We start from the raw sequence: 13,159 nt of genomic DNA on the forward strand, positions 1-13,159 counted from the left end.
TGTTTTCGACTGCAGTGGCGAGAAAATTTGAAAGAGCAGGATGGATTTTTTTTTTTTTTTATGTTCGGTAAAATTCGTTAATTTCAAAATCATATGTAAAAAAAACAAAATCTTTAAAATGACATTCGAATGTTCTGAGAATTTTTATACAAATTTTCCTAAGCATTTCCATTCAAAATTCTATCCATCTATGGCCAGCGTATTTGTAAGTACATTTATATGAAAATCATTTACACTGCTACAAGTTCATTTGTCTGAGAAACATTTTCCATCGACCCTTCGAATTTTATCCACAATGTGGTTGAAAACAAACACCGATTTGACCCTCTAATGATTAGAAAATCAAACAAACGTTCTTAAAACATTCGATTCATAACAAAGATCTACAAGGGTAAATAGAGAAAAAAAACTCCAGGGATGTATTTATTTATTTATTGTTGGTACTAATATAGTTCCATATCTCCCAACTGTCCCTGATTTCGAGGGACTGTCCCCGATTTAGAGCAATGTCCCTCTTTCCTCCTCATTTGTCCCTCATTTTGGGGTTTCATATAGTTGTGTATAAAATGCACTTTTTATCTTTAAAAACGTGTTTCCGAGTGCTAAACCATCCAATTTCTAAATTGCTGCATTTGTACATTTTAAAAGCCACTATAAAAGAATAGTAGTGGTAAAAAAAGTCCTTGTGGATTTAATTAACCTTTTTTTTTGGTTAATTTTCCTTTAAGAGGGTGTGGCAGGGGGCGTGTCCTATGCCTACATAATTTTGCTAGTAGGTGTCCCTCATTCCCATCTCAAAATGTTGGGAGGTATGTAGTACTGACAATTTTTTGCAGAGCTTTACATATACAGTTTATTCACATCAGTCTCTGCCCTCAAGGAGCTTACAATCTAAGGTCCCTAACTCACATTCATATACTAGGGCCAATTTAGACAGGATCCAATTAACTTACCAACATGTCTTTGGAGTGTGGGAGGAAACCGGAGTACCCGGAGGAAACCCACGCAGACACAGGGAGAACATGCAAACTCCAGGCAGGTAGTGTCATAACATTATTTTGGCCTAGGCCAGACTCCAGGAAGCAACTAAAGAAATTAAGAAAAGGAAGTATAATAGTAGCATAATGAACAAAAATAGATTAATATTAATTGAGAGGGTTTAGTTCCACTTTAAAGAGGACCTGCAGTCTGCTCACATAATTTGTAATAAAAATATCTTTGCCATTCCAAAGCTTCCCTCCAACGACTTTGCATATTATTTTATATATACTGTCATTCTGTACTTGCCAAATATGTTTCCAGATAGCAAGGATAACTTGGCACAAATTGGTGGCAGTGTTGAATTGTAAGTCTGTTAACTTGCTGTACATTTTCACTGGCTAGTTGTACACTTGCAGAGCACTTGAAGCACAAGTTCTAGTTGACACTTTTCCAATTTGTAGTAAATTTGCGTGGCAAGTCTCTAGCTAAAGCAAAGTTGCAGTAGTGAGTCTACAGCAAGAGCTCTGCAAGTCTACAGCATGAACATTTAGCCACAGTGACCCCTGTGGTGGGATGACTATTGCACAAAATAACTGAACCAGAATTTGCAGCAGAACTGCAGAAAGTTGGCAAAGAAAGTTGATCTGGACTCATGCAATGCGGACTTGTTGCAATTGTGCAACAAACTTGGCAAGTCTAGCAATAGCTTAGCAAGTCATTTTCAAACTTGCCGCACAATTACTTGCTATCTGGGCTGCAGAAATCTCCCTCCACTGAGTCTGGCTGCAGACATTTTAACTGTGGGCAGCTGAAGCTGCTGCCTGTTCACTTCCTGGATTTACACAGAAACACAGGCACACCTCCAGCTCTGCAGCTCTCATTGGCCCCTTATGACTCACCCCTTCCCTCCCTTCCTGGCAAACTCTCAGGAGAATGAGAGAGAGAGCTGTGCATGATGTCATAAGCCTGGGCTTTTTACCAGACAAGAAACAGGAAGTGGGCTGTATAAGGTATTTACTGGCAGAAAAATAATACTTTACTATCCAAAGTTAAAACAACAAGGGCAGAAAATTTAGTAGATGGAAAGTTGAAAAAAATGACTGAAGTTCTGGTTAAAGTCAATTGGTCCTGTCAATATTGAACCACTAGAGGGAGCCCTTGTAATAAATATAAAAGATATCTAAAAATATTAATACAAATGAAATATAGAGCTTTCACAGTTCAGGGTTGCAGCGCAGCCACTATGTCCAGTAGTTAAGTCTGGTAGATTATTAGAGAATAAAAAAAACATATTCTGCCCACTTATTTTTTATAAAAAGTGCAAATTAAATTTAACATGACCATAAATTTTCATTTAATGTGCTCCATTGCGGCAAGAGAAAAATCACCAAAGAGATATTTCATGGTTGTTGTCTGAGCCAGCTGAGTGCTCACTGGCCTGGGTACAGATGGCTGAGTGGTGTATGACTATTAAGTGTTAGAGATCTACCAAAGCTGCTATGATGAGTTATGTATTTTTCAGTGGAATTCTGTGTAGGCCTCTTTTGGGAATTATTTAGTGTACCCAAGGAGAATGTATTTTTCTATTTATTGAGGTGAAAAATATGCTCCATGCCATTCTGAAGTCCGTTCTGTACTTTTTTTTTACTTTGTAATATGGTCTTCTCACATGCTAAATCAATCCAACTGTTAGCCGCATGGAGGAGGCCATAGAGTGCGCAAATGATCATAGCAGAGCAATGCACAATAATAAGCTATGCACATCATCAGATTTGTTCTTAAAAGAAAATTCTAGGATTACTTTCACTTTAAATAGTTTGGGCTAGTTGCTGTAGTGTGAACCGGCACTTACCGGCAAGATCACCAGGTGAAAATAAACAAAAAACAGCCCAAAAAAACAAATACAGCTAGGGATTGGTAAGCTGCACTATTTTACATTTTTTTGGTTTTGGGTTTATTTAATTAACTGGGAGACAGGAAGAATTAAGCTGGTTATATGCTAGTAGAATTTCAAACTAGAAATTCATATGCAAATTCTTCTAAAAATTCGTATTAAATTATCAGTACATTCAAATGTCATTTGAAAGTAGTGCAAGATTTAATTTGCTTTTAAAAGGATATTAAAGGTTACATTTTCCTGTCTTCAATATAAAAATGTTATAATTTTATGTTATACTTACCTGCAATAATATTGCACAGAGAGGTCCCTTACCTCCTCTCCCCTGCCGGTGCTGTTCACTCCTTCATCTGAGTGCCCCCTTAGCAAGTTGGGTGCTAAGGGGGCACCCATGTGCGTGCATTCCCAATCCGGACTGTGAGCGCCATAGACTCACACAGTGCCAGTAAGCCATGCCCCTGCTCCCTCTTCACAGGAATTTGACTAACAGCCGCAGCAGCAGCCTATGACTCCCTTTTTTCTCAGTGTTTTTTGTGACACCAGTAAGTGAAGAGAGCGGTGCTGCAGCAGAGACAGTGCAGGATCGGTTAGAAGAGTCAGGTTAGTGTTTAGGGATGGGGGAGGGAGCGGGTTTAGGATAGATAGTGGAGCGTTTTTTACCTTAGTGCACTGAATTAATTAAGGTAATAAATATTTTGAGTTTAGAACCACTTTAACATTCGATTTTTTAATGAATGCACTTTACTGAATAAAAACCACATATACCAATGATTAGAAAAATGACCAAACGTTCTTACAACATTTATACAACGGAAAATGTAGAACAAAATTCTAATAGTGTGCACTCAGCTTTAGTCTTTGACCACTTGCTGACCCGCCATAGTAGATTTACTGCAACGGGGTGGCACGTGCAGGCACAATCACGTACATGTGCGTCATTGTGCCTGCTGCAATTTAGGAGCGCGCTGCAGACACAACGTACCACTGTTCCCAATAGCCAGTAATCGGGTGTCATGTGATCGCTATGAATGGTCATAGCGATCAAATGATAACAATGTAAACAGCCTGTCATAATTGGCTTTCCATTCATGAATAGCTTGCTTACTGTTGTGATCTATGATTGGCCACAGCAATCACATGGTACACAGATCACAATCAAAAGCAAGCTGTTCATGAATGGGGAAGCCAGCTAAAGCAATTGCTTATACAGCGATCATCACTGTATAAGCAATAACAGTGAAAGAAAAATGATGACAGGATGTAAAAAAAAAAAAATTAAAGAAAAATGTTGATCACCGCCACAGCAGTCATATGATGGCGCTGTACTGCACTGGTGACAGTATATAAGGAAAAATTGTGAAAACAAAATGTATTTAATGTCTTCATTTTCCAAAAAATTGTGACAAAAAATTACAAAAAAAACTCCTCAAGCCTCCTACTAAATGCCTCAGACTCTACTTTCCAAAAAATGGGTCATTTGGGTGGTAATTGTACTGTCCTGATGTTTTAGGTCCTCAAGAAATGAGAGATATATATACCATAACTTGTAGACACCATAACCTTCACATAAGCCAATTAACACACTCTTTTTGGGATTTCTTTTTACCAAAGACATGTAGTAGAGTACATTTTGGCCTAAATTTATGAAGAAATGTGACTTTATTGGATATATTTTATAACAGACAGTAGAAAATATTGTTTTTTTTTCTAATTTTTCAGTGTTTTCTCATTTAAATAATAAAAATAAAAATTATATAATAAAAACTCAGCGGTGATCAAACACCACCATAAGACTCCATTCACACAGGGGCAACTTTGGATCCGACTTCAAGTCGCCCCTAGTTGCCTCAAGTCGAGCTACATGAAAAAATCAAAAGTGAATGGATCCGTCTTAATGCACACTACTGCAGTCGCTCCGACTTCAGAAAAGGTTTTTTGTTTGTGTAAAAAAAATTATATAACTTAAATTTGGATACAGTGTTGCATGTGCACAATTGCCAGTTAAAGTAGCACAGTGGCAAATAGCAAAAAATGGCCTGGTCATAAAGGGGGTAAAACCTTCCGGAGCGTAAGTGGTTAAAGTGAACTCTAAACTATTATAAAGCAATCACTGTTTAATCCCGTTATGTATACATTAGGAAAACGTGTTACTCCCATTTATACTTGCTAGTCCTTTGTGAAGCGTTAATGTATTACTGTATGAAAAGGCAGCCTGTTCACTTCAGCAGACAAATGAATGGACTGGAAACTTTTATGCCAGGCACTACAGTGCATCTCAGTGCACAGTATGCCACAATGAATGCTACAGCAGCACACCACACAACCGTGCTTTATTTATTCTACTATATTATCCCCCATGCAATATACCCATACAGTTTAATATCATTCTCTTTGTCTATTATGAAACCTCTCTACCAGGAGAGGCACAAGATGTTTCTGGGAATGCAAGCACTCCTATTGTAGTTAAAAATGTCTAATAATGCAGGTAATTAGAAGCCCTTTTTGGCAAAGGAACAGGAGCATCAGTTATCCTCAGGAGGCTTTTAAAGCAGCATTGGTGTGACACTGCAGCTGTCCCCTGCCAGCTCTAAGACCAAGAACTGAATGATCACATAACCACTCTTCATTCTGCTCCTCCGGCATTCACTGGAGTGTAAGGCTCAGGAGGGGGCAGGCAGAGCTGGCTTTGGCTCCTAGCTGCGTGCTGAAAGGTGGAGCCAGCTGTCAATCAAACAAGGCGGATGAATCCTGACAATATTGTCGTGATCCTTCCCAAGTCTGGCGTGGCTGTGCCCCGTCAGCTGATAGCAGGCAATGGCTTGCTATCAGCTGGCTCTGGGTCACAGGAGAACAAAGGTAAGTGTACTCCTGTGACCCTAAAAAGAAGACACATATGCAGCCCTACTGTACGTTGCTTTTTTCTCCCATGAGGCCGCATATATGATCATCTCCCTATGTGCTGGGGGAGTGCCACACAGTGCGCTCCCAGCACAGAGACCGGGGTCTCACTGAGAGCCCCGGGCCCCATACTAACATTCGGGACACGGATCTCCCAATTCTGGTTAACCCAAACGCTGTGGAAGCCTCTGATTGGCTACCACAGTGCTCAGTCATTGTGAAGCCCGCCCCTGTGTTTTTCTCTCTCTGTGAATGGAGAGGAAAGATACAATGTATTTTTCTCTTTCCTTGCAGTGAGGGGAAAAAAGTGTATGTAAAAATTAAATAAATAAAGAATAAAAAATGAAGAAAAATATAGAGATAAAGGTTTTCTTTTGATAATAATTAAAAAAAAAAAAAAAAAATCCGGAGGTAACCATAACCATTTACTACCAAACGAAAGCCCAATTTGTCCTGCAAAAAAAAAAAAAAACAGGTATAATCAATCCACCTGGATGCACAAAGTAGTTGTGATGATATGTACGGTTTTACTAACACATGTCAAAATTGTGCTTAGGCATTAAGATTTGTTTTACCCTCAGCGTGAAGGGGTTAAAGACCATTGCATCTCTAAAAAGCCACCTTATTTACACCTACTCCATCGACGCCAATTAAACTCTCAGTTTCATTCTCTAATAGTTGCACAGCGGGGAAATTGGCTTTGTGCCTTGAGTCTCAGCATGCCTTGTAGGCTTATGACTTCAGATCTTTTTTTCTTCATACAAAGACTATAGCCAATGAGAGTCAACTGGAGTAGGAGATGAAGGGAGCTGTGACCTGGCACAGCCAAATGGTGGACCTCCATCCCTGTTGTGAGTTGCAGGACAGAAAAGGGGCTTGGGACTTTAAATGAGGCCTACCATATCATATACAATGAAAATAAGTACATATATGTATATATATAGATGGAATTATTTATTTGTCACAATCTAAAATTCGTTCAAACGCTTGAAAAAACATAGTATCAAATAATTTGGTAGTCACATGACTTACACTGGAATTACACTGCTCATAGCATAGGATACAATGATTGAGTTGACACGATAAACATAAATAGTGAAATGAATACATAAAGAATATATGCAATATACACATAATAAACCAGATGTGTCTTTGAATTAAATAGCACTCAACGCGTTTCATGGCATTACAGCCACTCATCAGGGGTGTCATAGAATAGTATACTGTATAATGAGATTTTATAGTTATAGTTCCTTACTAGACCAGCAGTAGACATTCCTGATTGCTGTTTTCTCTTAAATAGTTATTCGAGCAAGCTTCTATGTACTAAATAGTTGAGAACCATTTTTTCTTTCAGACTTCTTATAATTCCGGGATTAAAGACCAGTTTGTGAATTACAAGATTATGGCTGAAGCTGCACAGAATGAACATGCTGCATTGCTGGTGAGGAATACAAGCTTGCTGGCTGAGGTGAGGTCCATATAGGTATCACTGAATGGGAGCAAGCAATACATGTTAAATGATTTGTTGCATCCCAGAAAGATATTTGAGATTTTAGTGGAGTTAGATGTAATTAATACAGTAATATGCCAGCTTCTATATCTCGTTATATGCTTTAAAGCAGTATTAAACCAAAAAGCAAACATTTATTACAGCATATTGCGGCTTATCATAGGTGCGGCGGCTGCATTCGTTTGCTTATTAAAACTTTCTTTCTTTTATTTTCCCCTGGTGATCTATCTAGTAAGTCTGTTGTTTTTCAACAGAACAAGCTGTCCTGGGGATGTAAGAAAGGGTGGAGACAAACCATTGAACACTGACAGGGATGCCTGAATGATCAGCTTTTTTATTTATGTAAGGCCCCTTTCACACGGGCTGTCCGATCAGGTCTACCTGTTTGTCTTTCAGGCAGAGCCAGTGTTGCCAACCGTCAGTATTTTTACTGGCAGCCAGTAAAAAACAGGCACTTTTCTACTGCCAGTAAATGCCAGTGACAGGATAAGGTTGCCAGTAAAAGAAAATATGGCTGTGATGCTTGGAACTGCTTATGCGCAGCTCTGATCCAGAATGCCATCTGCAGTGTGGTCAGGCGGGTCTGGTGGAGGTTGTGCCTGACCATGTTGTGTGATGTCAAGGGAGCCGAACGAGCGGCCGGAGCCTCGCGTCTGCAGAACGGGAACAGGACTGTTAGAGGTGTTTGGCCTGGAGTAGACCGAAGAGACTGCCTGCCGTGGAGAGAGACTGTCACTGAGCTACTTACTATATCAAAAATAAATAAAAAAATATAGGTTTTTGCCTTAATATCTACCTTTAATCACATTGCTTGTACTTGTTTGAAGCTTAAATATTGAAATTTGCACTTAAAACTGTCAGTTTGTAACTTTTAGAAATGACAGTAAAAACTCTGTGCCAGTAAATTTTGGGTGTCATGTCAGTAAATTTCAATCTGTTAGGTTGGCAACACTGGGCGGACCTGATCAGACCCTCCACTCTCTTCTATGGAGCGACGAACGTCAGCTGACACCCGCCGCCATCAGATCCGATTGTGTTCTCCAAAAACAGACAGATGGTGGTCCTATTCCCCATCCGTCCAGGGGATCGGATGGAAACAAACAGGCAGTCTATTTCCATCCGATTGCCCTTATAGAGGAGAGCTGGACTGTGTCCGTGTCTGCTCTGCATAGTGGAGTGGACACGGACCTGTCATTCGTCTGCTCAGTGGGGATCAGCGGAGAGATCCCCCCGCTGAACAAGAGGATTCCGCTTCACAGAGGTGCCCGTGTGAAAGGGTCCTAAAACCTTTAGGCCTCATGCACACGGGATGTTAAAATAACGTTATGAAAACGCCAGTATCTTTGCAGTGATTTTTTTAAACTTTTTCAGCTTTCAACATTTTTGCATTAGCGTTTTTGAGCGTTTTTGAGCGTTAGCGTTTTTTAGTGTTTTTTAGCGGTTTTTTTTTCAAAATTTTTTTCTTTTTTTTTTTAACCACTTGCCGACCGCCTAACGTAGATATACGTCGGCAGAGTGGCACGGGCAGGCAGAATCACGTATATATACGTGATCTGCCTCCCGCGGGCGGGGGGTCCGATCGGACCCCCCCCCCGGTGCCAGCGGCGGTCGGCATCTGACTGGGAGAGTCGGGAGGCGAGGGGGAGACCATCCGATCGTGGCCCCCCCCTCGCGATCGCTCCCAGCCAATGGGAATCCTCCTCTGCCTGTGTGTAGTTTCACACAGGCAGAGGATGTGATGTCATCTCTCCTCGGTCTGGCAGTTTCCGTCCAGCGCCGAGGAGAGAAGACATGTAAGTGCACACAACACAAACACACACAGTAGAACATGCCAGGCATACCTTACACCCCCGATCCCCCCCCGATCGCCCCCCGATCCCCCCCCAATCACCCCCCCCCCTGTCACAAACTGACATTAGCAGTATTTTTTTTTTTTTTTTTCTGATTACTGCATAGTGTCAGTTTGTGACAGTTACAGTGTTAGGGCAGTGAGTGTTAGGCCCCCTTTAGGTCTAGGATACCCCCCTAACCCCCCCTAATAAAGTTTTAACCCCTTGATCACCCCCTGTCACCAGTGTCACTAAGCGATCATTTTTCTGATCGCTGTATTAGTGTCGCTGGTGACGCTAGTTAGTGAGGTAAATATTTAGGTTCGCCGTCAGCGTTTTATAGCGACAGGGACCCCCATATACTACCTAATAAATGTTTTAACCCCTTGATTGCCCCCTAGTTAACCCTTTCACCACTGATCACCGTATAACTGTTACGGGTGACGCTGGTTAGTTTGTTTATTTTTTATAGTGTCAGGGCACCCGCCGTTTATTACCGAATAAAAGTTTAGCCCCCTGATCGCCCGGCGGTGATATGCGTCGCCCCAGGCAGCGTCAGATTAGCGCCAGTACCGCTAACACCCATGCACGCAGCATACGCCTCCCTTAGTGGTATAGTATCTGTACGGATCAATATCTGATCCGATCAGATCTATACTAGCGTCCCCAGCAGTTTAGGGTTCCCAAAAACGCAGTGTTAGCGGGATCAGCCCAGATACCTGCTAGCACCTGCGTTTTTCCCCTCCGCCCGGCCCAGCCCACCCAAGTGCAGTATCGATCGATCACTGTCACTTACAAAACACTAAACGCATAACTGCAGCGTTCGCAGAGTCAGGCCTGATCCCTGCGATCGCTAACAGTTTTTTTGGTAGCGTTTTGGTGAACTGGCAAGCACCAGCCCCAAGCAGTGTCAGGTTAGCGCCAGTACCGCTAACACCCACGCACGCAGCATACGCCTCCCTTAGTGGTATAGTATCTGATCGGATCAATATCTGATCCGATCAGATCTATACTAGCGTCCCCAGCAGTTTAGGGTTCCCACAAACGCAGTGTTAGCGGGAGCAGCCCAGATACCTGCTAGCACCTGCGTTTTGCCCCTCCGCCCGGCCCAGCCCAGCCCACCCAAGTGCAGTATCGATCGATCACTGACACTTACAAAACACTAAACGCATAACTGCAGCGTTCGCAGAGTCAGGCCTGATCCCTGCGATCGCTAACAGTTTTTTTGGTAGCGTTTTGGTGAACTGGCAAGCACCAGCGGCCTAGTACACCCCGGTCGTAGTCAAACCAGCACTGCAGTAACACTTGGTGACGTGGCGAGTCCCATAAGTGCAGTTCAAGCTGGTGAGGTGGCAAGCACAAGTAGTGTCCCGCTGCCACCAAGAAGACAAACACAGACCCGTCATGCCCATAGTGCCCTTCCTGCTGCATTCGCCAATCCTAATTGGGAACCCACCGCTTCTGCAGCGCCCGTACTTCCCCCATTCACATCCCCAACCAAATGCAGTCGGCTGCATGAGAGGCATTTTCTTTATGTCCTCCCGAGTACCCCTACCCAACGAACCCCCAAAAAAGATGTCGTGTCTGCAGCAAGCGCGAATATAGGCGTGACACCCTCTATTATTGTCCCTCCTGTCCTGACAATCCTGGTCTTTGCATTGGTGAATGTTTTGAACGCTACCATTCACTAGTTGAGTATTAGCGTAGGGTACAGCATTGCACAGACTAGGCACACTTTCACAGGGTCTCCCAAGATGCCATCGCATTTTGAGAGACCCGAACCTGGAACCGGTTACAGTTATAAAAGTTAGTTACAAAAAAAAGTGTAAAAAAAAAAAAAAAAAAAAAAAACACATACAAAAATATAAAATAAAAAAAAATAGTTGTCGTTTTATTGTTCTCTCTCTCTCTCTCTCTATTCTCTCTCTATTGTTCTGTTTTTTTTTACTGTATTCTATTCTGCAATGTTTTATTGTTATTATGTTTTATCATGTTTGCTTTTCAGGTATGCAATTTTTTATACCTTACCGTTTACTGTGCTTTATTGTTAACCATTTTTTTGTCTTCAGGTACGCCATTCACGACTTTGAGTGGTTATACCAGAATGATGCCTGCAGGTTTAGGTATCATCTTGGTATCATTCTTTTCAGCCAGCGGTCGGCTTTCATGTAAAAGCAATCCTAGCGGCTAATTAGCCTCTAGACTGCTTTTACAAGCAGTGGGAGGGAATGCCCCTCCCCCCCAACGTCTTCCGTGTTTTTCTCTGGCTCTCCTGTCTCAACAGGGAACCTGAAAATGCAGCCGGTGATTCAGCCAGCTGACCATAGAGCTGATCAGAGACCAGAGTGGCTCCAAACATCTCTATGGCCTAAGAAACCGGAAGCTACGAGCATTTTATGACTTAGATTTCGCCGGATGTAAACAGCGCCATTGGGAAATTGGGAAAGCATTTTATCACACCGATCTTGGTGTGGTCAGATGCTTTGAGGGCAGAGGAGAAATCTAGGGTCTAATAGACCCCAATTTTTGCAAAAAAAGAGTACCTGTCACTACCTATTGCTATGATAGGGGATATTTACATTCCCTGAGATAACAATAAAAATGATTAAAAAAAAAAAAAATGAAAGGAACAGTTTAAAAATAAGATAAAAAAATAATAATAATAAAGAAAAAAAAAAAAAAAAAAAAAAAAAGCACCCCTGTCCCCCCTGCTCTCGCGCTAAGGCGAACGCAAGCGTCGGTCTGGCGTCAAATGTAAACAGCAATTGCACCATGCATGTGAGGTATCGCCGCGAAGGTCAGATCGAGGGCAGTAAGTTTAGCAGTAGACCTCCTCTGTAAATCTAAAGTGGTAACCTGTAAAGGCTTTTAAAGGCTTTTAAAAATGTATTTAGTTTGTCGCCACTGCACGTTTGTGCGCAATTTTAAAGCATGTCATGTTTGGTATCCATGTACTCGGCCTAAGATCATCTTTTTTATTTCATCAAACATTTGGGCAATATAGTGTGTTTTAGTGCATTAAAATGTAAAAAAGTGTGTTTTTTCCCCAAAAAATGCGTTTGAAAAATCGCTGCGCAAATACTGTGTGAAAAAAAAAAATGAAACACCCACCATTTTAATCTGTAGGGCATTTGCTTTAAAAAAAATATATAATGTTTGGGGGTTCAAAGTAATTTTCTTGCAAAAAAAAATTATTTTTTTATGTAAACAATAAGTGTCAGAAAGGGCTTTGTCTTCAAGTGGTTAGAAGTGTGGGTGATGTGTGACATAAGCTTCTAGATGTTGTGCATAAAATGCCAGGACAGTTCAAAACCCCCCCAAATGACCCCATTTTGGAAAGTAGACACCCCAAGCTATTTGCTGAGAGTCATGTTGAGTCCATGGAATAATTTATATTGTGACACAAGTTGCGGGAAAGAGACAATTTTTTATTTTTTTTATTTTTTTTTGCGCAAAGTTGTCACTAAATGATATATTGCTCAAACATGCCATGGGAATATGTGAAATTACACCCCAAAATACATTCTGCTGCTTCTCCTGAGTATGGGGATACCACATGTGTGAGACTTTTTGGGAGCCTAGCCGCGTACGGGACCCCGAAAACCAAGCACCGCCTTCAGGCTTTCTAAGGCCGTAAATTTTTGATTTCACTCTTCACTGCCTATCACAGTTTCGGAGGCCATGGAATGCCCAGGTGGCAAAAAAAACCCCCAAATGACCCCATTTTGGAAAGTAGACACCCCAAGCTATTTGATGAGAGGTATAGTGAGTATTTTGCAGACCTCACTTTTTGTCACAAAGTTTTGAAAATTGAAAAAAGAAAAAAAAAAAATTTTTTTTCTCGTCTTTCTTTATTTTCAAAAACAAATGAGAGCTGCAAAATACTCACCATGCCTCTCAGCAAATAGCTTGGGGTGTCTACTTTCCAAAATGGGGTCATTTGGGGGGGGTTTGTGCCACCTGGGCATTCCATGGCCTCCGAAACTGTGATAGGCAGTGAGGAGTAAAATAAAAAATGTACACCCTTAGAAATCCTGAAGG

At 41.5% G+C, this 13,159-nt stretch overlaps 1 protein-coding gene across 1 annotated transcript in view; it reads left to right on the forward strand.

Annotated features, from left to right (window-relative positions):
* LOC141117474 (coiled-coil domain-containing protein 170-like) overlaps window positions 1–13,159 on the forward strand; it is a 103,818-nt gene that overhangs the window by 18,906 nt on the left and 71,753 nt on the right. The window contains exon 4 of the mRNA XM_073610362.1: window positions 7,134–7,247. Within this exon, the coding sequence (XP_073466463.1) occupies window positions 7,134–7,247 (114 nt within the window). The remainder of the gene's footprint in view (window positions 1–7,133; window positions 7,248–13,159) is intronic.

The sequence above is a fragment of the Aquarana catesbeiana genome, linkage group LG13, assembly GCF_042186555.1.
Source record: "Aquarana catesbeiana isolate 2022-GZ linkage group LG13, ASM4218655v1, whole genome shotgun sequence".
Lineage (NCBI taxonomy): Eukaryota > Metazoa > Chordata > Amphibia > Anura > Ranidae > Aquarana > Aquarana catesbeiana.